This window comes from Seriola dumerili, unplaced genomic scaffold (assembly GCF_002260705.1).
Source record: "Seriola dumerili isolate Sdu_G_001 unplaced genomic scaffold, Sdu_1.0 BDQW01000011.1, whole genome shotgun sequence".
In the NCBI taxonomy this organism is placed as follows: Eukaryota; Metazoa; Chordata; class Actinopteri; order Carangiformes; family Carangidae; genus Seriola; species Seriola dumerili.
Genome location: NW_019174266.1, coordinates 1,102,677 through 1,129,811, shown reverse-complemented (window position 1 = coordinate 1,129,811; position 27,135 = coordinate 1,102,677). Strand labels below are relative to the sequence as shown.

Genomic DNA, 27,135 nt, shown 5'->3' with positions numbered 1-27,135 from the left:
CACAGGGCCACTTGTGTGAAGGAATGCCTGGACACCCCACGGATTGGCCGGCGGGGGAAAAAGGTCACCATCTGCCGGCCCAAAGGTCACGTGTGTAAAGAACATGGTATTATCCATGCTTTTGGCCATTTCCATAAGTCGGTGGGGACACGACAGCCCCACCCCCACCCTCACCACAATGAAGGTTTGAAACATGATAATTGAGAAACTGTAACTTAAATGGTTTTAAAAGTGAAGCATCTATTTGACTGAGGAGAAATTATTAAAAAACATAATGTTTTGTTTTTGTTGTTTCGAGCCACCTCTGGCAAAATGAATAAATCTCATTGAAACCTGAAATATTAAGCTAATTTGTTTTAGCCAGCGATGTGCCCTGAAGGCACCAGACACATTACATAAACACCTGGTAATAATTAATAATCTTTTATTGCTACAGAAGAATATCTCTAACATTTACAAAAAAAAAAAAAAAAAGTGAAATTAAATCTTGTGAAAAAAAAGCACTTGATTAAACAGAACTTTTCAAGTGAAGTTTGAAATACATAACCTCTCCCCGAAGATGAATGTAATTACATTTATGTCAAAAGAATAAAGGATTTTGAATCACAGTTCTCGATTGCCGTGGCAGTAGCAGTCTTTGGCATTAACCTGAATAGAGTGCAGCAGGGATGATGTATTCTTTATCTTTTTCATAGCTAACCCGGTAGTTAGCATCACACCGGTCCCCTCCGCAAAACGCCAATGGATTTTTACATTGGCTTTTGGATTATTGCAGAAAATAAGATCTGGAACTTTTGGAGATGGAAGTAAAAAAAGCAAATGTTTGGTTTCTAAACAAACTACACTGGGTGTACTATATGATAATTTTAGTAATTTAGTCCGGACAATCGTACATTACGCTCTTGGTAGGATGCTGGGCTTGAGTCAGGCGGTATGGGCACAAGTGGGCCGATATTAAGAGGTAGTATTATAAGTTCTGTGTGATTGTAACAGTACTATGTTTATATGGCAGATTACATTACTGCAGAGGATAAATGTTTCAGCATTGTAAAATCATCAAATTAAAAACACAATTCAGTTTATTTATTATCCATCTGATTTTGATGAGTCACTGACTCTTTTCAAATGAAAATAAATATCACCAAATCCCAAAACAAACAAGCCATACACTTCATAAAATTCCATATACAACTATAGACCTGTGTGTTTCAACTGTTAAACATTTCTTTCAATAAGCATTCCCGCTTTAGCTTCTTCCTTGTGTTGTTCAATTCAATCCATCCACTGTTCTCCTTGTCATGCCCCGTCAGGTTGCTCCAAGAAGGCCTGTGTCCAGCACACTTGGCCAAGGTTATGTTGAAGGGTTGGTGAAATTTCCTGAGGAGTCCCAGTGCTGAAGCATAGGACCAGTTCCTGTCTGCCACCCGGGTGTTAGACATGGGCGCTGGTCAGTGCTGCCTCCCACTGCTTCGGCAGATGGACCTGCAGGAAGTGACACAGCTGCATGTGATGAGACCTTAAAATTGGTATAACAGATGTGGGAATTGAGTTTTCCTGATTGTACAATATTTGAATTACAAAGAGTGTGTCACTTGACAAATGTTATGTAGCTTTTGGGTGATACGACCTACACTCAGAAATCGAAAACTTTCTTGATTGTAACATTTAAGATTGGCTGCGTAGTCTTCAAGCCGAAGAACCTAGAATCTGCTCCTATGGAAAAGCTGTCATCCAGCCAGTAAGAAACGATATGTACAAATCCCGCAAATTTAGCCTCACCTATGTGGCGGTAAAAAATCAAAACACAGTCAACATCAAAATCTCTTTTCTGTGTGAGATTTGTTTGTCAAGTCAATAGCAGACAAACAGGCGGTTAGACCAAATTATGTAAAACAACATATGAATGTGGACTTTAATAGGATAAAAGCTTCAGGTGAAATCCTATTGTTCAACAATCCAGAAAAACACATTCATAAAACATCAATGAACCCAATCTGAGATGTGGTGTTGTTGTCGGTTAATGTGGTGATAACAAAGCCTGATATAATCAGTTATCGCCTCTATGCCATAGGACCTTCACAGTGCCCAAATCATGAAACATGTTCTTCACGATATATTAATGCTGTTAAATACGTAGCACATCCAAATCTGGTAAGTAAGAAATGCACAATTTACTCCTGTTTGTGTAGACTTTTGTGGAAATCTACACAGAGGAAACCAACTTAAATAATTGGAGCTTATTTAGAATATTAATCCTTTTTAAAAAAATGAAATATATATATTCCTGATTCATCTTTATAGATTTAACAATCTACAATAGAAAGAAAGGCACTCTTGAGTGCCACATAAAAAGTTGTTGGTTAGTCTTTCACAATGATTTTTGTTTGGGACCACCCACCATACCAGATTAAAAAAAAAAAATTAGTTTTAGAAGAGATCAAATATTTAAATTTCAAATACAAAAACCTTCATTTCGGTTATAAATACCTTGGCTGGTTGTTTTTCCTCCAATTTTTTTTTCTCTGCTTTAAAGGTATAACTTAATTCAGATATTTAAAGTTCTCCAATCCAATACTGATATATGACTTTCAAAAGCAACATGTAGTCAACTTATGCTTGGTTCAAATGAGATCAATTATTTACTTTGTATTTCAAAATACACTTGCCCTCGCTCATAAACTCTTCAGGTCAGTAATATAGAAACTTTAATCTGTCGGGCTCTAAACTGTCATGATTTGTTATATAAAAAGTATTTAGTTAGAATCTGAAATTTGTTGAGTAATGTGAAAGGAATATGCTTAAAAAAAAGTATGTTCAAACCGAGACAAAATGTTCATTCATAAGTCATTGTTAATTCCTGTTTGAAATGGTAAAAATTAAGAGTGAGATACTGAGTATTTAATCCAGATGACAGACACTATGAGTTCCTCAAGAGGCACCACAGCACAACACCGCCCCGATGAAAAACTAAGACACTGCTGTCTTTCACAAAGTAGAGTTGACACTTAACAGAAGAGGCATGGTAAACAAACACTCTCTGTTTTTTGCTGAATGTTTTTGTGAGATCTGTTTGTCGTCTTGTGCTGGGGAAGGCAAGCCGATTGCTGAATTTCACTGCAGTTTAATCTCCCAGGATAACAGTGGCTGTCACCTACAGGTTGTTGATTAAGAGGTGACCGACCGACAGACTCATAACTCATCGTATTCCTGACTAGCGCTGCTGACAGGGATATATGCTTAAGGTTCTGAAAGTGTCTCTGGGCAGTGAGGTGATATATTTTTCCCTGCACTTTAATGGGAAAGCACTTTAGTGCGTTGCATCCATTACAACTACTTTGCTAGGGAACAGATAGAAATACTTCAAAGTAGCAATTCAGATGTTGTGTAATTGTGGTATTTAATTTAAATATAGTTAGGGCAGTTTAAAATGTGAGAACATCATTTCAGCTAACCGGTCATGGCGTTGGAAGACTGCTTGGTGTTGTAGTACACACCAAGACACCCACTATCTAGTTTGACTCTCTTCAGACTAGCCTGATGATATACAACTGTACAGACTCTCTCCACGAATCTTCAGTATGAAGTCTCTTGCTGACTGTTGGCCATCTTAAATGTCACCAAGTTAGTTCAGAATAAAAGCCTGGGAACAGAATGTGAAAGCAAGCTGTGAGCCAGTTGCACAAATTAATAGGTCATAGCTTCTTGCTTTAAAAAAATACCTAAATGATGTTTTCTTTGTCCTCCTATCATCTTGTACTTATTTAATTTCAGATGTTGTTGTTATAGGAATTTCACGTGCAGTAACTTCTCGAATGGATTCTCGAAGCATGATGTGATGATTTTTGCACTAGGCTGGACTGAGTGGAGGAAGTCCTGAGCCAAGGGAACGGCGGGCTCTCGATCCTCCCCTGTTCATGGATCGTAGCCAGCTGGGTTGTTCCCACATAGTGGATGCACTTGGGCTTTCACCGTCACAGACATTTGACATGACTAGCATCTACCTTCATGTTGTTTAACCAACATCTCATTAAGAAATGCTCAAGTCAATGTACTACATACACGCATGGGCATTTAGTGTGCAAAGTTGTGTTATGCTCATGGAAAGTTCAGGCCACTGAAATAGAGATTGTTTAGTTTAACAGTGCGTTTCCTTTCTGCTGATGAACATTGTTGCTTCACACATCCATGCATAGAGTCAGCTTATGCAACAGTTTAGTTTTTAATGTTTTAGGTTTAAAAAATGAATTGTGTAATTTTTATGTTGTACCATGCAAATCCAAATCAGGTTTGTTTCCGCTTTTAGGAATACCAAAGCCAAGTTAGCAGAGCCTTCCGCACTTGCAAAACTTTCACAAACAAATAAAAACCCTTTTAGAAAAACCAACTAATAGTTAAATTTTGCTCCCTCTTCAAAAGATCCATAATTAACTACTCTGCCACTCGTGAATGAAATCCTCTTTATTTGAGCAGGTTTTCTCTTTCTTTTCTCGACCAGGCTCAGAGGTGATATGAAACAAAGCTGAATTGAAGACGCGGAGACCACCACATTAATAATATTGTCAGTGGGAGATGTGTGGGGTGATAGGACAAGCACCAAAGGCCTTATAGAGTTCTCTGGTGCAACTTCTAAAGACAACTACACTGTTCTCTTAGAATAATATCTCTAGAATAATTGTGAATGGTATTTTCCTCCTGAGCACACTACACTAATGAACACTAGTAATCGGACTAGAGCTCAGAGCCTTAAATAGCCAGGTCTGGACAATAAAAGTAAAAACAGACAAATGGACCCGTAATTTCGACGATCCATGGGTCAGGATCCAATTGTCTGGCCTTTCAAAGATCGCTCGCACAAAATAGGCAAATGGAAACACGTATACAAGCAAGGAGATCTTCCATCTGGATGCACAAAATGACCGCTAACCAATTTAACAAAGAGTGGGAGGGGGGGTGGGGGGAGGGGGGGGCTTTTTAAAACCTCCACACCCTCCCTTCTAATGAAACTCTCCCCTCACCCAACTCATGGTCAGCACAAAGGTCCGACCGCCCTCAGCACACTTTAGGAGGGTGGGGCCCATTGTTGTGGACACCAGAGGCAGATGGTCATTTGGGCCTTTTCTCCACAGGGCCACTTGTGTGAAGGAATGCCTGGACACCCCACGGATGGCCGGCGGGGGAAAAAGGTCACCATCTGCCGGCCCAAAGGTCACGTGTGTAAAGAACATGGTATTATCCATGCTTTTGGCCATTTCCATAAGTCGGTGGGGGACACGACAGCCCCACCCCCACCCTCACCACAATGAAGGTTTGAAACATGATAATTGAGAAAACTGTAACTTAAATGGTTTTAAAAGTGAAGCATCTATTTGACTGAGGAGAAATTATTAAAAAACATAATGTTTTGTTTTGTTTCGAGCCACCTCTGGCAAAATGAATAAATCTCATTGAAACCTGAAATATTAAGCTAATTTGTTTTAGCCAGCGATGTGCCCTGAAGGCACCAGACACATTACATAAACACCTGGTAATAATTAATAATCTTTTATTGCTACAGAAGAATATCTCTAAACATTTACAAAAAAAAAAAAAAAGTGAAATTAAATCTGTGGAAAAAAAAAGCACTTGATTAAACCGAAACTTTTCAAGTGAAGTATTGAAATACATAACCTCTCCCCGAAGATGAATGTAATTACATTTATGTCAAAAGAATAAAGGATTTTGAATCACAGTTCTCGATGCCGTGGCAGTAGCAGTCTTTGGCATTAACCTGAATAGAGTGCAGCAGGGATGATGTATTCTTTATCTTTTTCATAGCTAACCCGGTAGTTAGCATCACACCGGTCCCCTCCGCAAAACGCCAATGGGATTTTTACATTGGCTTTTGGATTATTGCAGAAAATAAGATCTGGAACTTTTGGAGATGGAAGTAAAAAAAGCAAATGTTTGGTTTCTAAACAAACTACACCGTGGTTTCATGACTTCATGGTCACCACCACTGAATTCCCCCCCCCCCCTTGTAGTTTGATGTAGTAGCTCTTACCTCATCTACAGAAGCCGAGGCTGTAAAGGTGGACTGGTGTGGAGCAAATGTTCGCTGTGATGACGTTTAACGTCCGTGACAACCTCTGTCGTCTCACTGAGCCTCTCGTTAGCAACCGGCCTTCATGAAGAGATACAAAAGCTTAGAAGAAATCGTGACCAGGGTATGAACTGACGCATTTAATGTCGTAGAATAAAACGTGAGAATGTGTTAACCGCAGACATTTAACCATAAACCAATTCAAAACAGACTTGAGGACGAGGGGAGGGATTCATTCCTGCAGCACTCTATACATCTCAAGTATAACATTCAGAAGAGTGTGCCTGTTGACCTCAGGTTAGCTCAGTAACTACGTTTAAATCTCTTAAAAAAAACATTTTAAAAATAAGAAGTCTTAAGGCAGCAGCTTGGTGCTTTATATTTACGGTCTTTGCACATTTCAGACCTTTTATACTTATTGCCTGTTTTATTTTCTCTTTTAGTGTATTTGTATTATTTAATGTTTTTAACATTGTGTTTCATTTTATTTTTTATGTGCTTTTATTCTATTAGCACCTAATAAATTAATTTTAAAAAGGTGCTATATAAATAAAGTTTATCATTATTACTATTATTATTATTATTATTATTATTATTATAACTACTACACAACAATCCAACGGGGAAATCATTTCTTTGCAGTGTTGAATTGTTGTTTCTCTTCCACACTTGTCCCATATATCACACACACATAAATATCATGATGCCAACATTCAGCAGCTGCAAGATCTGCCAATCAATATTTGCTGCATTGATCAGATAGATAGATAGATAGATAGATAGATAGATAGATAGATAGATAGATAGATAGATAGATAGATAGATAGATAGATAGATAGATAGATAGATAGATACTGTTTGGCGTCAGGTCTCAGCAGCTCTCATCCTGACTGGCGGTGGTGCTGAGGGGGGGGTTGGTGTTGGGGCCGGCCGCTGTGTTGGAGGAGAAGGACGAAGGTGATGAAGACAGCTGGTCGTAGCTTGGCAGACTGTCCTGGCTGGGGAGGACATGAGAGGTCCGTCCCAGCCGTGGCCTCGGCCTGCCGCCACCCTCGCACTCGACTTCGCTCCCACCGGTGTCCCTCTGGTCCAGCAGGAAGCCCAGGGACTCTGCGATGCGGTTCAGCGTCTGGTCCATGTGTGTTATCTATTAAAGTAGATGTGACAGACTGAAGCATTCACAGCGAGACACTGACACCAGACTGGAAACAGACTAAAATAAGTTCATTTGTGAGTTCAAACAGAGGTGAAGATTATAACTGAATCAACCTGTAAGTGACAAGAGGAACTGTGGGTATTTGTCTGTTATGATTAGATCAGAATTACATCTCAAGAAAGCCTCATTGAGACAGGTCTATTTAATGATCACTTTAGTATTTGCTTTCATCTGATTACAAGTGAAACGGAAAAACATTTTATTTTTTCAACCAGAAATTAATCTTGATTGATAATTTTATACATGGTTGCAAGGCAGGAGTGTAAGGCACACTCGGGGAGGGAGGTTTGGTTTTGATTAATGATTTTTGATTTTTCTAAATAGAAGCGAAAGAAAAACAAACTCAAGGTTTCTCTTTCTGCACTGCAGAACTGGCACAAGCTGTTAAAAGTTTCATAAATGAATCCACAGTAACAGGGCCGGGCCTGACGACAGTTATAATGATGACGCAACAAAAGACGGGGTCTTTTGTTGCATTATACAAAACTATTCTCAATTTCAGTTTGTTTTGATAAGTGAAACTGACACGGTCATGTCAATATCCTCTTGAGAGAAACTTCATTTGTTATTTTTTCAGAAACTTTTAAAACTCTAAAAACAACCATGACTGTGTACGTTTCTGGCTGCTGTTTCAACAAACAAAAAGGAAAGATCTTAAACTGTACACAACAAGCGAATATCGCTCTAGTTTCACGCTGAAATGGCACAAATCCCACCTTGTCCTCCATCCTGTTGAGTCTGGACCCGATGGAGTTGGTGCCTTTGTCTCTGGCTCTGTCTTCAGATGGAGACAAGAGTCAAGTAAATAAAAAGGCAGGAGGAATTAGGACTGCGGTTTGTTCCACAGTTACTGTAATATATTTTTGAAAGAGCAGTGGAGTGATTCATTACCTGAGCCCGTCTGGAACAAAGTTATCTTCCCTAAAGACTGATCCAGTCTGAGAGAAACAATGGGAGGCTCACGTCAGATGAACGCACACTTACACACTCAGCTCTGTATTTTCTCTCTTATTCCTCTACTTGCTATTTTTTCTCTCTTGTTTGCACAAATAAATAAATAAATAAATGAATAAACCATCATCCACCATATGTCCCCATGCTTTACTCAGGGGATCCAATTCATCTGAGGCTCGTCTTAGTGAAGCCGTTTACCTTCTCTGCAGCTCCTTGATTCGCACCATGAGGTTGAGGTGACCCTGGGAGTACTGCTCGATCACATCTCGCACATCGTAAGGTTTACGAGCTTGCTGCAACAGAAAAGCAGCTGCATCGAAAATCTTCAAATTCTTCTTACACATAAAACTTTTACTTATCTCTCCTAAACATTAGACCTTTGTTTTTCTCTCGGAAAATAATGTCACTGAAGGGCCACACCAAGAAAAATAACGATAACGATAACGATGCATCCACACTGATGACCTTCTGTAAACCATCCATTAGCTTACACAAAAGAGGCAGCAGCAACGGCTGAACTCGATTTAGCTTTCTTTATTATCATTCTTAACAATAAGAATATAAATAATAAGAATAAGGAAGTCATACTCCTGAAGTAACATAAACAGCCCGTTCTTCTTTATGTATTTAATTAATGTATCACTGTATTGTATAGACCCTCATCTCACTAAGCTCCGTGTGATCCCTGTAGTTTGTTTTTCTCACCTTGTGCTATAAGTATTTGCTTTGGTATGTGGTCTATCTGAAAAAACAATAAAAGTTCAAGTAATAAATAAATAATAAGAAAACAATTTGAAAAGTAGCAGCTGCTGTGACACAGAGACGTGGTGCTGCGCGTCTTTCAGCATCACTGCAGTGAGGAGAGAGATGCTGTTTATTTTCACTTTATTGCTGATGGAAAAAAAGTCTGAACAGCCGCCCCCCCCCACCCCACCCCCGCCCCCGCCCACTGCGTGCAACAAATACACCTTCATATTCCCCAGGGCTACAGTTCAAACACTGGTTTAATTATTTTATTTCCTGAACGTGAGGCGTTCAACGTGACGCCCTGATGTGTTTTGATTAGGCTGTCAGTGTTTCTGTTGTTGTAGCGACGCCAACCATATCGTTCACCGCTGTCATCGCAGAGACGCTTGTGGTGCGGACTCTAAAACCACATATTTATTTTTATCTTTATGGTTATGTTTCTTGGTGTGGGTGGTCATGCATTAACGTTGACGGTGGCCAGGTACGTTACAGGAGCGGCGAGGTTCAGAGCTCAGATACTTTAATTCTGCACATACAGAACGTTGCAGTCACTATCACACAATAACAATATGTCAATTTCATATTTGAAACGGAACAGTTCCTGTAAGCAGCTTTAACTACACGCTGTGACAAATATTAATCTAAGATATCGAAGCTCTGCTCACTCATTTGTTCAGTTCACAAACTGTTGCAACACTCGCTGTTGCAATCAGTGCGGCTGCAATCAGTGTAAGCTCAGCCTCTTTACACCTACACCAATCTCTGCGGCTGAGCTCGGTGCTGAGTGTAGACACCAAATAACAACTGTAACTGTAATAATAAATCAATTTCAGGTTAATTGGATTACAAAAATGTCAACATTGAAAAACATGCAAGTCAATAAAAAAACTGTTTTTCAGTCTGCTCAAAGTACACAGGGGTTAGCTGATTTTACGTGAAGTTTTTTTTATGTATAAAAATCTGTTATTTTCCAATAAGGAAATGTTGGTTTCAATAAAATAGTGTCTTACTCACCTGAAAATTTCTCTTGGCCACAAAATAGCGCATTCTCTGGATCACCCGGATGGCTTTTCGGTGCGACTCTGTCAATCTGCGGATAAGAGTTTCACAGGAATGTTCTCATGTTACACTGAGATTTCTCCTGAGGAAATGTACCGATATTACTGGAATTTATTTTTTAAATTAATTTTTTTCTTATAAAAAGGAAGTGTCAGAGAAACCAGCTTGAGACCTCGGCCTTATTTTCCTGGTGTGAAAACAGGTGTCACTGAGAAAAAGATGAAAAGATGGTTGACGCGGCCTTCATACGCAAATTCTATCAATTTAGTGGAAATATTCAGTGCAGACTTTTTATACACAGTGTGTGAGTGCGGCGCAGTTACGTGATTACTTCTCCGTCCACATCAAAAGCTTCTCCCTCACGACTCGGCTCCCTTTGAGTTACAGTATAAGAACAAAGGACGGGCGATTGTCGGGGTCAGTGGGACTGTGGAGTGACTGTCGTACGTTCAGTCTCTTGTTATGTTGTGCGGATCATTAAGGATCTATTCCTCATCAGGGGTCGTAACCCCGGCGGAGTGCGTGAGGGAGAGAGCAGTGAGCTCTTTGTCGGATCCAGTCGGGTGAATGAATGTAGAGGAACAAGGTCTGCGTGTCTCATAATGGACTTTTCACAGGAAACACAATGGGCTGATTTTCAAATGCAGCTTTTCATAATGTTCTTCATAATTAGCACCGTATCAAGAAATGTCAACAATGTGCTCTGTGAGGTGTCAAAGAAACACCCCCCATCACCACCACCACATTTATCTCATTTATTAACATAAATACACTAGGTCAGAGGTCAGCGATAGGCGGCCCCAGACGCAGTGGGTAATAGTGGGATGGAAGCGGGAAGGAAAAGGGAAAAGGACGTGTTAACGCGGTTCACTTGCTCAGAAGTGTTGAGATTGTTTATTATAAAAATGGTTGAGACTGTTCGGATGTGAAATGAAAGAAAAAGGAAAGTGAAGCTACACTTTTCAAGCCTATTTCATATCTTTAAAATGAAGCACTTTATTCTAAGATGCTAATTTTTCAGACACTCTCACAGTTGCCGGTCTGGTGGAAATTGTGTCTTAATATTTCAATTTAAATTTCTGTCACTATCAAGGAGAGGTGTGTTGCCTTGGCTTCCTGCCCCCTGCGGTGCATAATGTGTGTTTTCTCCTGCTTATGGTCTAAAAAAAACAAAACAATACAAACTGAGAAACAAAGAAGCTGTAAACTTCTGCCTCCCGCCTTCCTTCCTGCTTCACTTTAGAGGCCATGTCTGCTGTCTTGTTACTTGAAGTGCGGCGGTTTTGTTAGAACCCCTAAATATCTCAATAACTCTTCATTTTACCAAAAACAAACGCAGCAGCTGCAGAAATACGACTTCTGTGAACTATCCATCTTCATAACGAGCTGGAGGCAATGTGAAAAATTTGGAATTGAATCTGCGATTCAGTTTAAAAATCCAAGACTTCACACGGAAATCTGACAAACTTTAAGCGAAGCACCTGCTTCAAGCTTTTTAAACGCTGGGTTTTTATCGTCATGGACAAAACAGCCAGTTGTATCTCATAATGGCTCAATTTAGCATGGGATTTGATGCGGCAGTGCTCTGTGGAAACAGCTGGTTACGTATTTTGGAGTCAGCAGAGCACAGAGTGATCTTTGCCAACATCGCTGCTGCATGAAATTCCCACTCTGCATCATTACCCTACTGTTCAGAAAGTAAGTCCCACAGGTCAAAACTGTCGCTCCATTTGTTTCACTTACTGTGCTCTTACATTACACTGCAGTTACTTAACACTCATTTCCTCATATTACTCTCAGTCTCTCGCTGGGCGAGTGCCTCAGCAAGCACAAGTGCTTTTCCCGACAAGAGAATCATTACCCAGCAGACAGGAGCGCTCTGGGGTTTGCCGTATGGCAAAGGTTAATTACAAATAACTAAAAAAAAAATATATATATATATATATATATATACACGACGTACACTCTCACATGCAACACAGCATCAATGCAACGGCAGAGCAGCGGTTGAACTCACTGTGACACTGAGGCGGCAGGAGCCAGTTCACTGTCTCGCTCTGCCTCCAGCTCCAGGTCGTCTGCAAAGCTGCAGTTCCTCCGGAGGGGGCCGGGGGAGTGGACATCCAAGAGGCAAGGGTTTCTTTTTACTGCACGTTCGCGCACAGACACACACACACACACACACACACAGTTATCAATGTATCTGTGCATCCGGAGCTGCCTCTGTTCCAAGCTGGTTTGTTGTTTGTAGCTTTGGCCTTGGAGTTATTGAGTAATTCATTTAATTGCTCTGTCTTGCTGCATCTATCCCACTACGCCCAACGGGCTAAGAGAAACAAATGAGCCCATACGTGTATGTTGCATCAGCTCACTGACCTCAAAGTCACAGACACAGTTAACGGCTGAAATAAATACGAAAAAGAAAGTGCTGAAGTAGCTTCTCCAAATCCCTGATGATTTGGGGAAGGCCTCCTCATTGTGGGAACACCGTGACCTTGTGTGACCAGTGACCCCGTCTATGCATAGCTCTGTTTTGGATTATGACAGAACTGTCATTTTCAGATGGGAAAAAAGATATCAGAGTTTACAGACACAGTTATGTGGCCAACACTGAGGAAGGTGGTTTTTTATTATGAGGGTCTGAAACGTCACACGCTGATACTGTGGTTGCCACACAAAACACACGACCAATCGGCTACATGTGTATTTTCGGCTGTGTTGTCTCATGCTGTGGAGGAACTGATGTAAACTGTAACAGGGCAATAAAAAAAAACGTGTTACTTTATACTTGTGAGAAACCTAACTGTGTGCAGAGAACATGTCTGTGTTTTTGAGGGAAAGAAAAAGCTGGGTCAGGTGTGAGTTTCAGTTTCATAAACAAAGAAAAAAGACACACACACACACACACACACACACACACACACACACACACACACAGGGATAGGGATATTTTAAAATCTGGATGTATCCAATCATCTGAAATCCATAACTGCAGCTCCACATGTTCTCACCATCTCCAGCTGTGACAGATCTACAGCAGGTTGCCGTGGGAGACTGTGTGGGAAAACCTATTAATTGTTTGAACCAGCAAATGCAGTGTGCTGAAACGACACCAGCTCGACACAGTGTGACACAGCTGGTCTTATGCAAGATTTTGACGAGTGGAAATAAAAAAAAACAATGCAGTGTGAAAATGCATCTGATTTAAATGGACTTTGAGTGGAATGATGGGTTGTGTCGACCAGGACAGATGTCAGGTGTCACGACAAGTCCCGAACAGGCCGACTGATATTCCTCCATTACAGAGCACAGAGAGCTGCATTAGCCACTTGCTGGGTTTGTGTGATACTTCACACATAATGACCAAAAAAAAAAATAATTTTCCTGATACATAATCCGAACTTCTATTAAACATCTACTACAGATCCACCTCACACCTCCACCGATTAGTCCTCCTCTTCCCAGTGCTTGAGGTATTAAGCTAACACTACACCTGACACCTGAACATGTGGTGCAGCTTTTCACCTCTGGAGAGACACGGCAGCAGAAGAACACTGGTAGCAACAGGGTGGCGTTACCTGGAGGTGGCGAGCTGAACTGCAGGGAAGATAAAGACGTCCAGGACTGCTCGCGATCTGAAGCGCACACGGAGAGAAACACAAACATGATGACGGCATCGATGGTGACACAGGGGCATCAATGACAACAACAATGTTAGTCAAACACTGTGGTGCCTAGATTCCAATCTTATTATCATTAGTTGTATAATAGAGAAAACAACGTAACACGACCACACTCTGATAGGAAGAAAACATGCCGTTATAGTAGAAAAACAAAGTGAGTGCACAGGAGACTGTTACAGTAGAGAGTAGGAGAGGACAGTGAGTTGTACTAAGGACATGTGCAGGACATGGACACTAACAGCAGCTCACCACATCCTCCCAGAGTGTGGGATCCAGCTAAGACCGGGTCCACAGACAGAACGCCAAGGGCGGGAAAAAGGCACAAGCCAGGAAACAGGCAGTTAGGTTGATTGAAAGAAGCAGATTAAGAGACACAGATTAAAAAAAAAAGGGCAGAAAGCTAAGAGACGATCATATAACAGGAAAAGAGTTTGTCAAGTCACCAAATCCACAAGAGCAGGACACTTTTATTTATTAAAAGTATTCTTCTAATAAAACCTTATAAAGCGGCAGCCGGGCGTAAGCAGCAGCAGTAGTAGTGCTGAACTGATTACCACCGTACGTTTCCTGCATCTGTATCATGTATCCATATTTCCCCGTATCTGACTGTATCCAGCAGCTGCTGAATGTTGGCATCATTTATCATTTATGTGAAACCCCTCATCAGAGCATGTGGGATATGCGGGACGCATGTGAAAGAGAAACGACGACTCAACAGTGTGGAGAAACGGCGGACAGGGCTGTCCATAAAAAGACGGTTAAGCCCTGAACATGTTCCCCTCGCTGTTTTCACTAAGTTCCAGTATGTTTCACGGTCACAGTAACACCCTGCGCTGAAGGCAGACTCATTGGTTGAAAGAAAGTTGGACGGATCACACTCACACTGTTGAGGCAGCAGTACTGCATGTTGTGTCAACCGCTGGAGTTCGTAGCTCATCAATGCAACCTCACGTTTTATTGCTGCAATGTGCTCATCCATCTTTAATGTTTGGACTCGCCCCCCCCCCTCCTGTTGCTACGACTGAAGTTCAAATTAAACATTTTCTTTTGGTCATTTCTTTTCTATGCGTGACATTGCGAGTGTTTATTCTGATTTTAATGAAACCCCGTACATGACCTCAGAAATTCATTAACTGGTTTAACATCAAAATGCATGAGTCCTATCTACTGTAACATCCATGCAACAGCCGAGACGTGTATTCTTAAATACGTTGCGCAGTAAACAGAGTTTTTTTTCACACTGATTAAAGTGAACGTACTGCATCAGAGATAAGCACACTGTACAGCTTGTCCCATTTTTTAGTACCTGCTGTGCCCACAGTGCTGTAAACATCCGAACTCAGCTCCTTCCCACTGTCAAACACAGAGTCGAAGGTGATGCTGGGAACTGTGGGAGAAGTCAGACCGTTGTCCTTGTCGGTGCTCTTCAACTTCCTCCTTATCTTCACCTGCCAAAGAAACACAAACACCTTAGCACAGCAAAGCGTGTCTCCGCGGAGGGACATGGGCATTTGTTTGACATTTGAGAGACACAACAGCCGGCGTTTCCATCGCTGTTCTGTGCAACAAGAAAAAAAAAAAAAAAGAAGCTTTTTCTGGTTAGAAAATCGACAAAAACACAACTGCGAATAGTGTGATGTTATGTGAACAAAGCTGGGTTTTCTCCTTTTGCGATATCATTCCAATTATTCGAGACGACGGATTTCCAGCGGCCTGCCTCTCGGTTGCGCTGGCTACCTGAGGGATGATCCGGCGGGCGCCACGACTCCAATGCGAGAAAAGTGTTTCCGTTTCAGTTTTATTAAAAACATTGCTTTGAGGATTAGTCTGAAAAACCGCCTCATGCAAACGTATACCTTTTGTTTTTTATTGTTACAGAAACAGTAAGTTTTGTATATATATATATTTTTTAAACACTAATCTACATTCACATTTACATTTACATTTACATATACTCATTTTGCATCTTTAAGGTGAGGCCCTGCATGTTTTGGAGGGAACACTTTTGACATGTTAACAACATTTTAAAATGTATGCATCAGAGCGGGCTTCGTCTCGTACCCAAGGAACAGTCATCTGGAATAATCAGTATCAATATTAAACTGCTGCTGGCTGTTATTTCTTCCCAGTTCTGCCTTAATGTCTTAAGATTTTTTTATTTTTCCCCACACACTTTTCATACCAACACTGACAACTATCACAGACAACACAAACTACAGCCTTCACAAATACCATAAGGTTGAGTCAACACCTCTCCAAAACAGTTTTCACAACAAAAAAAAATCAAACAAACAAACACACATTACAACCTTCATGACAGCAGGATTTACAGTATTGCAGGGCTCTTGCTTCAGACTGCATTCGTTTTGCCTTGGTGCGCTTAATAACCTGCAAACTCAGAGTGAGACGCAGCTACGGTAAAATCTATAGGATGATTACTAACCGATTTCTTGGGCTTGGGGGAGGTCAAAGACGAGGCGGGAATGTTGGATCGCTTCTTCAAAAACATCTTGAATGTGGCCGAATCAAAGTTCTCCACTGCAAAACATCTCCATGAAGTCTGGAGGGGCATAAAAATAGCAAGAAATTGGTCGGACAGGATGCAAGAAAGAAAGTAAGAAAGTAAGGGGCTACATGAAAGGATGGTCTCAGTAATGAGACTGGGGTTCTGAGACAATCCGGCACCCCCGCTGTACTGTGGTTTTGTTTCCGCATTTTTTTGGCCAAATACCTGAATGAGGCAAGCAGCTGCAGGGATCTGTCTGTTGAAGTGTTTCTGTCTTTGCTTCTGCTGCACCTTCAGGGCGAAGCCCGAGCCTAAGATTCCCTGTGAACAACAGCACAGCAGAGATATTGCTCATTAATTCACTTCGATCAGCACACACACACACACACACACACTTACAGGCAGCAGCGTGATCCACAAGACAGAAATACACACACAGTTAATTCAGAATTAAAGAATAATGTGCCGGTTAATGCTGAAACATTTAAGTCTATTAGTCAGTTTGTTCATTCACAGAAATCAATAGTTTAAAATGTTAATCACACAAGTCTTTACTCAACTAAATATATAATCGTCGGTTACAGTTTCTGAAATATGAGGGCTGCAAATTGAAAAACTATTTTAGATATTTTATACACTACACTGTGAATATTGAACCAAACCATAAAGCAATAACTAATGATGGAGACTGTATTTCTCAACTTTGAGAGATATCTCATGCAGGACCCGAGATGTTGCACGGGGCCGGCCCTCGCTATACAGGAAACATTAGAGAAGGATCAATAATTTGAACACAGCAGGCAGCAACACTGTGAACAGATCTAAGACACCTCAGCCTGAAATATGCCGCGGCTCAGCAGTTTCTCTTTCCACTTACTGCGGGCAGGGCGAAGAAGGAAATGGCGAAGACTGAGAAACAGGACGCAATGGTCTTTCCAATCCAGGTTTGTGGCACTTTGTCTCCGTAGCCGATGGTCGTCACGGTAACCTTTGAAAAAACACACGGGAATGAATACGAGGAGCTTCACTCTGGTAGTTTCATCCTGTAAAAACTAACATACATGTTCAGCACCTTAGCTTAGTGCGTTAGCCTAATTAGCAAAAGTTAGCCTGCTACCACTTAACACAAAGTAGAACTGAGGCTGATGGGAACAGCCTTTGTTTTGCAGATAGATAGATAGATAGATAGATAGATAGATAGATAGATAGATAGATAGATAGATAGATAGATCTGCAATCTAAAATTGGGAAGAATAATCGCTAATCAGATTATGATTGAAAAAACAGTGAAAAGTAAAAGCACTACTAACACAGCTTTATGAGGATTCTTTTTTCAAACGTGTGTTTTACTGGTCAGCACGCTTCACTTGGACTTGACCTATAAGACCGAATAACAGCTGTGGCTGGTTTACGACCAATCTGCTTTGAGTCTTTACCGAAGTGCACGAGGCCTCTGTGTTCTCGCTGACCCTCCAACTACAACTCTGACCTTTTTCACTGCTCCGACTCTCATTTACATCTTTACGCACTTAGAGTGCCCAATGCAGCCTGTAAGTGTGTGAGCGGACTCAAACCTGATAAAACTCCTGTGTGTAAATACTGTAAATGAAGTTGCTCGGAATCTGCTGTGTGTGTGTGTGTGTGTGTGTGTTTGTGTGTGTGTGTGTGTGTGTGTGTGGTTTTTTTTAATATCAGAATCCCTGAAGTTTCCAAGAAGCAGAGTGGGTTGTGACTTACTGTCTGAAAATAAATTTTCTTCCTGTATTTTCCACACTACTTGTTTTGCAGCTTGTATTAACGGCCCACAAGATGGGCCCAAGGGGTTTGACACAACTCCTACTGTAACAACAGTAGTACAGATAAAACACAGTCTATATTTGACCTTTCACCTGCCAAAATACTGTTTACAACAAGTCAGTGTTTTCTGGAAAAATCCCACTTTTGGCAAAGATGAAGAGTGTTACTAAAACAATGTGTAGAAGAAGAGTCAATCAAACTTTCTCTGAAACCGAAACATAACACAGTTTATGTCAGTGTTGATATGATTAAAAAATAGTTCTGTGATATGTTCATGTGATATCGGAATCAATTCTTATCATTGACAGTTATTTCAAGTAATAATAATTTGTCTTAAATTATTTACACGAACTTAATAAATAATTGAAATAAGTCATATTTATGTAAATACTAAAGTTGACTTAATTAACTATTAATTAACGGAATAGTTTGACATTTTGTCAAATATGCTTTTTTGCCTTCTTGCTGAGGGTTAACTGAGACCATTCATACCTCTCTCACATCTGTCAGTTAATTATGAAGGTACAACCAGCAGGTGATTAGCTTAGCTTAGCTTAGCATAAAGACTGAAAGCAGGGGGAAACAACGTTTTTTGTACAGTTTAAACAAACAAGACTCGACATGTGAATAATTGAGCATTAGAGGTGCTGGAGGCAGAAATTTTTTTTTAACCTTTGGACAAAGCCAGGCCAGCTGTATCCGCCTGGTTCCAGTCTTTATGCTAAGCTAAGCTAACGGTCTCATGTTTGCAGCTTGATATTTACCGTACAGACATGAGAGCTCAATCAATCTTCTCATCTCAAGTGTACTTCCCAAAATGTCAAACAATGGCATTAACAATAGTGACTGGACCAGGTCGGACACACACACACACACACACACACACACACACACACACACACACACACACACACACACACACACACACACACACACACTTACCACTCCCCACCACAGAGCATCAGCGTAGTTTCCAAACTCGACGGAGCCGCTGCTGTCGACCGCATCTTTCTCTGCCAGGTAGACAAAGTACGAGGAGAAGATCAGGCTCAGGAAGCCGATGTATAAGGTGGTGATCAGCTCCTGAAATGCACACGAACACATGAATGACACATTTCAAACTAGATAAACAGCGACAGGGTCATTTCAAAGAGCGCAATAACGTGAGATGATAACATGTGTGTGTGGCTGTGTCTCGCCTGGTGTGGCTGCGTTTGCTAATAACATGACATATGGACGTGAATATTCATGTACATGTGCTGTGGATATGATGATTAAAATCTTTTTTTGGAGTATTCTGCTGTCGCCGCTGTCCCTTGTGTCATTCAACTAAAGCTCAGTAACTTTAAGCTCAGTGGCTACTCATCACTGATGTTGTACTTAAAGGATAAGGCTGGCATCTTCCTACTTTCATTATACTTTTGCTTTCATCAACAAATATTGTGAAAAGACCAAAAGGAACAATTCATCAGTCAATTTTTTTTTTCTGTCCGACTTCCTCACCCTGTCTGTGGCTCTCCGCTCTCACGCTCATTTGATCCTACCGAACACATAAATCTTTCAAAACGCATCGCAAATATAAAGTTTCATTTATTTAAAAAGGCTCAGAAATGTCTTAAAACAGCTGGGCATCGCTGGCACAGTCAGAGACGCTACGATTGTAGTTGCTGACTGCCTTTATAATTGGCGTCTATTACACAGACTCTATGTACGTTTCATTCAGCCGTAGGCCTGGTTTCTTGAATTGTGTTTGTTCAAAACAAATATGCAAATCAGAACATGTTTCATGTCTGAAATGAACAACATCAGAGCTCACATCCTGTCTGCAAAGCTGCATTCTTAATCATACAACCCGTCACTTTGAGGCTAATTTCTAATAACTATTCTTTTAGCCTAAATTCAACTGAGGGAATATATTTTGATGACGAAAACGTCATCAAAACACGAAAGTGTCATTGATGGCTAAAACTGAACAAAAAAGACGAGACTTAAATGTCCAGATATTTAGTCGATTAACTTTGACTAAAAATAACGAGGATGAAATTGACTTTTCTCAGGACTAAGACTAAATCTAAAATCAGCTTAGAAAATAACTACTTCATTATTTATGTATGTATGTATTCCTTCTCTTACAACTGATGAGAAAGTGTAACAAAAAATATCTCTACTATTATATGCTTCATGCAGCTACAAAGGAACCGTCGGTGCAACTGAGTTTAAACTGAAAGTTTGTCCATTATAATCACTAATCATTGCAGTGCTTTTGACTGAATTCAGACGGGCATTAAATCATTATAAATTAGTTTGAATCCCAGACAGTGGGCCTCTCCCAGTGTATTCAAAATAACTATGAAGCATGTTATTGCCGATTCAATAAGGAGCTGTCTGATTTTCTCAGGAGGTCTAATTGGGCTTAGCTCTTATCCTGTCTGACTGTAATTGGACTACTGATTTGTGAAGAGCTCTTTAAGTGAATGTTCTCTTTGCACTCACCTACTACGTGATTTAAGCCGTGTTTAACCACTCAGTCTGCAGGAGCACACAAATTGGAATGAATTCCTGAAGAGCAAAACTCTCTTATTTGTGTCTCGGCCCAAAACTATCAGAGCGCCTCGGAGGAGCAGCAGCAGATTATTGCAACTACGATGTGGGAAATAGATGTATCTACCTCCCTTGAAATAACACAAGCGTCTCCTTACATTACCCTACACAAATAGTGCCTGCGGTCCATCGGTACTCAGCAACTGTGGCTGTATGTCTTCATGTGACTCCACAAATTTGTATTAAAAGTTCGGGAAACAATTAAGGGCATCAAACCTTTGGCGGTGAATGTGACAGCCTCTAACTAATTCAACCAACATCACCGCTCGCATCCTATCGGTGCACGATTCTCGGAAATAGCAGCTTTTTTATGCCTTCGGGTGCATCGTCCTTGACTCACGACCAAAGGTTTAGTAGATGTGTTGCTGCTGCTGTGACCTGGCAAACACGTTCAGGAGACGCGCGCCTCCCATCTGCCAGCGAGGAGCAACTGTGCAAATTGTGTTTACAAGCCACAAGCACGAGAACGCTACTCAGTGTGTATTTAAATGCTGTAACAGCACAAAGGCTGGATACTGATTAGAGTCGGTGAAACTCCACTGACTTTAACATCTCCAGCTGTTGACACAGAAGGGCTGCAGCTTCTCGTGTCTGTGTGAGAGAACGGCTGAACACAATATTCAGGTCGTGTGTTGACTTAAATGCAACAGTCAGATAATCACCGAGGAACAAACATTGGAGGCACAATGCACCCGGGTCTCGCTGGTTGGTGGCAATTCGACTGTAAACTGTACTGACTGTCCTATGAGTGCACACTGTACTTCCCCTTAGGGCTGCTGGGACTGTATGGAGCCTTAACAGAGCGTATACTCTGGAGCCAAAGAGGTTGCAATGCGAAAATGGGATAGAGAACAACATGAACATGTGGTGTGCTGTATTAACGCCTGTCCCAAACCGGCTATTTCACTATTTAAACCCTTAAATAGTCTACACCAGTGCTGACGTGCTATGTGGGAAACACAGGTGTCAGGTGGATAATGGAGGGAACACATACATTTAATTTCCATCTTGCTACTTTGTGATATATTATTTTGGTCATGGACAAAGCCTAAAAGATTAAAGGTGAATTATGGGAATTTTTCTGAACTCTCTCTAACCTTTGCTTGTTTCCTCTGAAATATTAGATACGTTCATCTCTTTATGTCACAAAAAATATTTCAAATGAAGCAATCTGAGCAGGAAAACACACTCTGTTGCTTTGTTTTAGAGGGTCACAAGCTAAAAAGGTTGAGAACCACGGGGCCAAACCTTTGCTATGCTTTCTCTGCGCTGCCTCCTCATGGTGAGTTCATTACCACAAGACGTGGAGTTAAATTACTCTAAAATTAAAAGTAAACAAGACGTCGTCCACTAGCTTAATGTATTTAACATGTCTTACGCCCATATGCACATTTCACTCAATAAATGAAGAATGCATCATCTATTTTATTGCGCATGGTGAATGCTCGAGGCACGTTATGCTTTTACAAGGAAACAGCAATCATCATCTATCAGTATCGATGGTGACAGATGTTTCATGGTTACGGACGCAAAACGGTAAGTGCATCCCAAAAATCCCAAAGTGCCTCCTACAGCCACAAATAGTATACGCTGCATTCATGGAGCGGCTGTAAAACAGGAAGAGCAGGAAAAACATCCCATTCAGAGGTGGTTAGTGCTGGTGCTAAACAGGGAGTCGCACCAGATAAACACCCTGAATTAGCTACTTGTGTTGTGTTACGAATTTAGTTAATTACCAGGTGAAACCAGAAACAGTGTGTGGCTCCTATAAAATCAGCTGAATGGATTATATTAGTGTTAATATTGGATTTTATGTCTGTGTCAGAAATTCCTGATATCTCCTTCTTATCTCTGATGGAGCTTTTCCCCCTGGGAGATCGTCTCCACGATACGACGTCACCCACAGGTTTCTGAAGGACGGTTTTGCAGCTCAGAGTGAGCTGCTTCGCCGTCCTGGCAGTGCCTGACTCCGCCCCTAACTCCTGGCTAACGCAAAAGTGGACAAAGAGGTGGGGCGTGTGTGGAGCTGAGGCTTTAGTGAATGCTGGCATGTGGCAAGAATACGCTCACCCACCCGTCACTCAAAACAGCCACGCCCTCAATTATTCATAACTTTAAGCCTTAATGAAATTCAAACAGGTGAGTTATATAAACAGGTGTCATGAAGGAGGAAATTAGCTCTAGAGACCAAAACTGTTTTTTGTACCAGGCTGTAAACATGTGATATTTTAACATGGGAGTCTATGGGGACTGACTCACTGTTGGAGCCAGACTCTAGTGGCCATTTGAAGAACTGCAGTTTTTGGCTTCATTTTCCGGCCGCTCGTGTGAATGCAGCATTATTTCATGCAGAGTGACACCCCAGAGTGGATGGCTACTTAATTGGTGGATATCGGTTTGGGAAAAAGCCCCAGTACCTCCCCGCACCGACTCTCCCTTTCTGTACAGCTGACGTCAGTGACTGTTGATGACCAGCATCAGCCAGGAGTAATGTAGTCAAGCAGCCAAGGCCAATACAAGGAAACACAGTAGGTGGTACAAGATGAGCAACATCCCTGATGCTCTGCTCACTTTCATCACTCTCTCTTTTTACACAGACACTGCAGACAGCTACTGTGGCCAGTGGGAATAATCACAGCCACCTCTGTGTCTCAGCTGAATGAGACCCCCGGAGGAAGACAGCCCTCTCTAGCTGAGTCCATAACCCTAAAAACCTAACCTATTATACAGTAGCTCTTTTCTTCTAGCTCTCTGCTGACTATTCTTTTATCCGTATGATGTATTTCCATTTTAAGACTCTCCCTCTGTACTGCATAGTAATGAAAAATAATGGCCTGCGTGATGAGGAGAGGCTGAAAATCCCCTGAGAGAAAGCTTCCAGCTTGCTAATAATAATCAGAAGCCCAGATGGTTTTGGACCTGACATGTAATGTGTATTTAAAGCTGTTTGTGTACCTGCCGATGGATGAAGACAACAGAGCCCAGTAGACGCCACGTTCCTCCCTGTCGGTCAACATGAAGCATACGCAGGATCTGCAGGAAGCGAATCCCTCTGGAAAATAACAAACATGTGCTTAGACTTGTATTCAGACCAAATGCATGTAGATGTGTATGAACACAAACACTATAAAGTAAAAAAGTATGTGGGCAACAAAACATGACAGCCATATGGGATTGCTTAAGATCTCATTCCAAAACCATTTACTGCTATAACTGTTTCCTCTCCTCTGGGAAAGCTTTCCCCGACACATTAGAGCCTGGCCGCTCACTTTGCTCCCATTCAGCCCTAAGAATGTAAGTGCGGTCGGCCACTGGTGTCAAACAGTGCAGCTGAGCTCACAGTTGGCCTGTTCATCCCAGAGTTGTTGGATGGGGTAGAGGTCAGGGCTCTGTGCAGGTCAGTCTGCTGTGTCTTCAATACCAAACTGTCAAAACCATTTGTTTATGTGCCATGCTTTATTCAGGGGGGCAGGGGACCTTCACAGAACTGACGCCACAAATTTAGAGGCGCACTTTTATCTATAATAACTTCCTTCGCTTTAGAAGGAGATATCAGGAATTTCTGATTAAAAGATTACATCCATGGCAAAAAAACTGGAGTATCAAAATGGATAGCTGGTTAGCAACAGGAAGAATCGAGAGGAGAGAAAAGTCAAGAGACAGATGCTGAATCGACAAGTCATACAAAAAAGAAAAATTGAGCCTCCCCTCCTTTCAGTTCAATCCTGAATGTTTCATCATCATCATTGAAATAAGAAGTGCTCTGAGAACCTATTATTTAGCCTCCATATTGTTATGTGGTTGGATGTGGGCTGCCAAGTTGAGATTTTCAATTAGGCCATGAGTTGGAGAAGGTTGGAAACCACTGCTCTAGTGTTACAATATCCCTTAATTGGAACACAACCATTGAAAAAACAGCCCCAGAAGAACACAAAGTGTCTTGGCATCAAGCAGCTGCACACCTGCAGAAACACTGTCACTTACCTTACAGCAGAGGTGGCAAACACTTGGCCTTTGGAGCCAACCGACAGCACAATTATTGAGGCAACAACTACAATCAGATCTGTAGAGATGGAGAATAAGAGGCTGTAAGTATAAACGTACAATAAACATGCAGATGTTCAATGTACAGAGGTGAAGCAACAAGAGCAAGTGTTGTCCTCCATAGAGTGCAGATAATATAAAGTAGAGGGAAATTGCTCTATTAAGCAATTATCATTGGTTTTTCATAAATTATTCTATAAATTAATTGGGGTGAGAGGGGTTACAAATAATATCAACACCAATATGCATTGTTCCATATTTAAAAAACACCTGAAGGTTCTAATTTTAGGAATAAAAACCAACCTGAAGGTAGAGAAAATATTGCAGTGACAGTTTTAATTTCATGCTGAATTTGTCTGAGATATCTCGTTTTGGGATGAGGCCCAGGATATATGATAGATATTGTTTAAATAGTGTGTGTGGGTGAGCAGTGATAGGTCTCTTTGTGTGCATGTGTATGGGTATGTGTGTGTGTATAGGGGTTGTGCTCCCACCTATAATAGATATTGGCTTCCTGGCAAAGCGCAGTCGGCCCCAGATGCCAACATATTTACTGCGGCAGCCTGCTGACCAGAGGCGGACGAAATATTCCACACCGAAGAACACAACAAGGACGATCTCCTGTCAGAGAAATGTGGAACAAACAGAACAGACGAATGAAGGAGAACGACAGGTGGTGAAAGAAAAAAACAAAACAAACATCAGATGTTGTTGCAGGTTATTCAGTGCAACAACACCTGAACAGCTGCTCAGACTTCAGCAAAGTGCACATGAAAAACAGATATGGTTGAATTATAGATGCAACTGTTGCACAGCTGTTCCGCAGCTTCTCACACAAGCCTGATCATGTCACCACAACTTATTAAGGGTTATTGATTCTCCTTCCACAGATACGCCATTTGTCACTGTTTCATTTGTACCACAACATTGACTAATTCCTTAATTCACCTGCTAAATGTTCAGGGACCTGATAGATGAAAAAAGTGACTATGTATCCTGACAACTGTTGGTAACATTTATTTGGTATTTCATTCATTTTGAAGGGGAACTTCACTGATTTTACACGGGTGGCTCTGATAAATTGATAAATTGCCTGCAGACATTCAACCCCCTGAGTCTGAAGTAACTGTGACCTTTTTTTCTGTTTTAAACTAGACACATGATCTTTCCTTAACATTACCCCAGTGTGCGAGTGCTAACATAACCATGAAAAGTGTAATAATCAGAGGTGGACGAAGCACACAACTCATTTACTTGAGTCCAAGTATAGATACCCCCAGTCAAATATGCTTTTAAAAATACTTAAATATTTAAAAGTACATTTTTTATGTCAATGCATTGTTGTATTGTATATAAATTTACAGAACCTCATGACTCTGAAACAACCTACTGAAGCACTGACTGACTGCAAAACCTGTAGAATAAAAAGAATTTCAGAATATGATACAAAGCCTGTAGAAATGGATATATCATATAAAAACACATCGAATCAACAAAGAAGTGCAGCCAGCTATTATAGCTGTCTGTTAATCAAAGAAAAGTTACCTCAACGTGCTTTCTCAGGTTGCAGATTTTTGTAGGCAGTGATGAAGCTTGGTTGAGGTAAACACAAGCAAACATTTAAAACGAAAGGAATCTCTCTTTAAGTCTAAAATTTCAAACATGGACACGAAGAAGAATCTTCTGACTCATCTCAATCTAAAGTTGCCATTGTTAGGACACTGACAGGTTCAAACATGACTGACAGTGTAGGAGTCAGCTGTGATTGTTTTTCTCCTGTGAGGAACACAGTGTGTGGTTTATCACATTTTCAAAATAAAATAATATAAATTCCTCTGACTAAAAGCCCTGCCTCAAAGAAACAGTACTTCATAGAAATGTATTGGAGTCAGAAGTACAATATTTCTCCTTAGAGCGTCATTACTCGGCGACCGTTTGAGCTACAGACGTGCCGTTTGTTTCTCCTTAAACTAGAGAATCGGCGCTGTCTAACAAGCTCATCGATCTATTCACTAACATTAAAAGGAATTAGGAAATATATGGAGTAGTTTTACCGTTTTTTCTGGTATATTGCTGCTTTTCTCTCTCTGCGTTTATATAGTTCGATTCTCATCCGCACTCTTTGCCACTGACGTCTAAAGTCACGTCACTTAATTCGACATTCCCATTCGCTCCCGCGGGCGATGTCACAGCCAATCAGAATGTCTGATTTAGAGGTTTAGCTGTCAGTTACCACCACAGACATAGAGGATCTTTGTTATCACCTTATGAAGCCCCGCCTACTTGCCCCACTTCCGGTTCGAACGCGTTTATTTTACGACTTCCGCCAAAAAAGCCGAGTGAAAGAGGAAGTCTAATCAGGGCTAAATATCCGAGCTAATAAGCAGTAAACGGCAAGTAAACTTTGTTTTTAGTTACGTGGTATAAGTATTAGTTGTAGTGGTGGTAG

At 41.0% G+C, this 27,135-nt stretch overlaps 1 protein-coding gene across 1 annotated transcript in view; it reads right to left on the bottom strand.

The window, feature by feature from the left end:
* Positions 1 to 6,629: 6,629 nt before the first annotated feature.
* Positions 6,630 to 27,135, bottom strand: part of kcnq1 (potassium voltage-gated channel subfamily Q member 1) — a 33,711-nt gene continuing 13,205 nt past the window's right edge. The window contains exons 3-18 of the mRNA XM_022748470.1: positions 25,181 to 25,307; positions 24,627 to 24,705; positions 23,598 to 23,694; positions 18,984 to 19,124; positions 17,122 to 17,232; positions 16,470 to 16,565; positions 16,182 to 16,298; positions 15,045 to 15,186; positions 13,988 to 14,014; positions 13,634 to 13,690; positions 12,073 to 12,202; positions 10,011 to 10,086; positions 8,448 to 8,542; positions 8,187 to 8,233; positions 8,012 to 8,073; positions 6,630 to 7,226 (exon numbers count right to left, since the gene is read on the bottom strand). Coding sequence (XP_022604191.1) covers positions 6,951 to 7,226; positions 8,012 to 8,073; positions 8,187 to 8,233; positions 8,448 to 8,542; positions 10,011 to 10,086; positions 12,073 to 12,202; positions 13,634 to 13,690; positions 13,988 to 14,014; positions 15,045 to 15,186; positions 16,182 to 16,298; positions 16,470 to 16,565; positions 17,122 to 17,232; positions 18,984 to 19,124; positions 23,598 to 23,694; positions 24,627 to 24,705; positions 25,181 to 25,307 — 1,680 coding nt within the window. The 3' untranslated portion in view covers positions 6,630 to 6,950. The remainder of the gene's footprint in view (positions 7,227 to 8,011; positions 8,074 to 8,186; positions 8,234 to 8,447; positions 8,543 to 10,010; positions 10,087 to 12,072; positions 12,203 to 13,633; positions 13,691 to 13,987; positions 14,015 to 15,044; positions 15,187 to 16,181; positions 16,299 to 16,469; positions 16,566 to 17,121; positions 17,233 to 18,983; positions 19,125 to 23,597; positions 23,695 to 24,626; positions 24,706 to 25,180; positions 25,308 to 27,135) is intronic.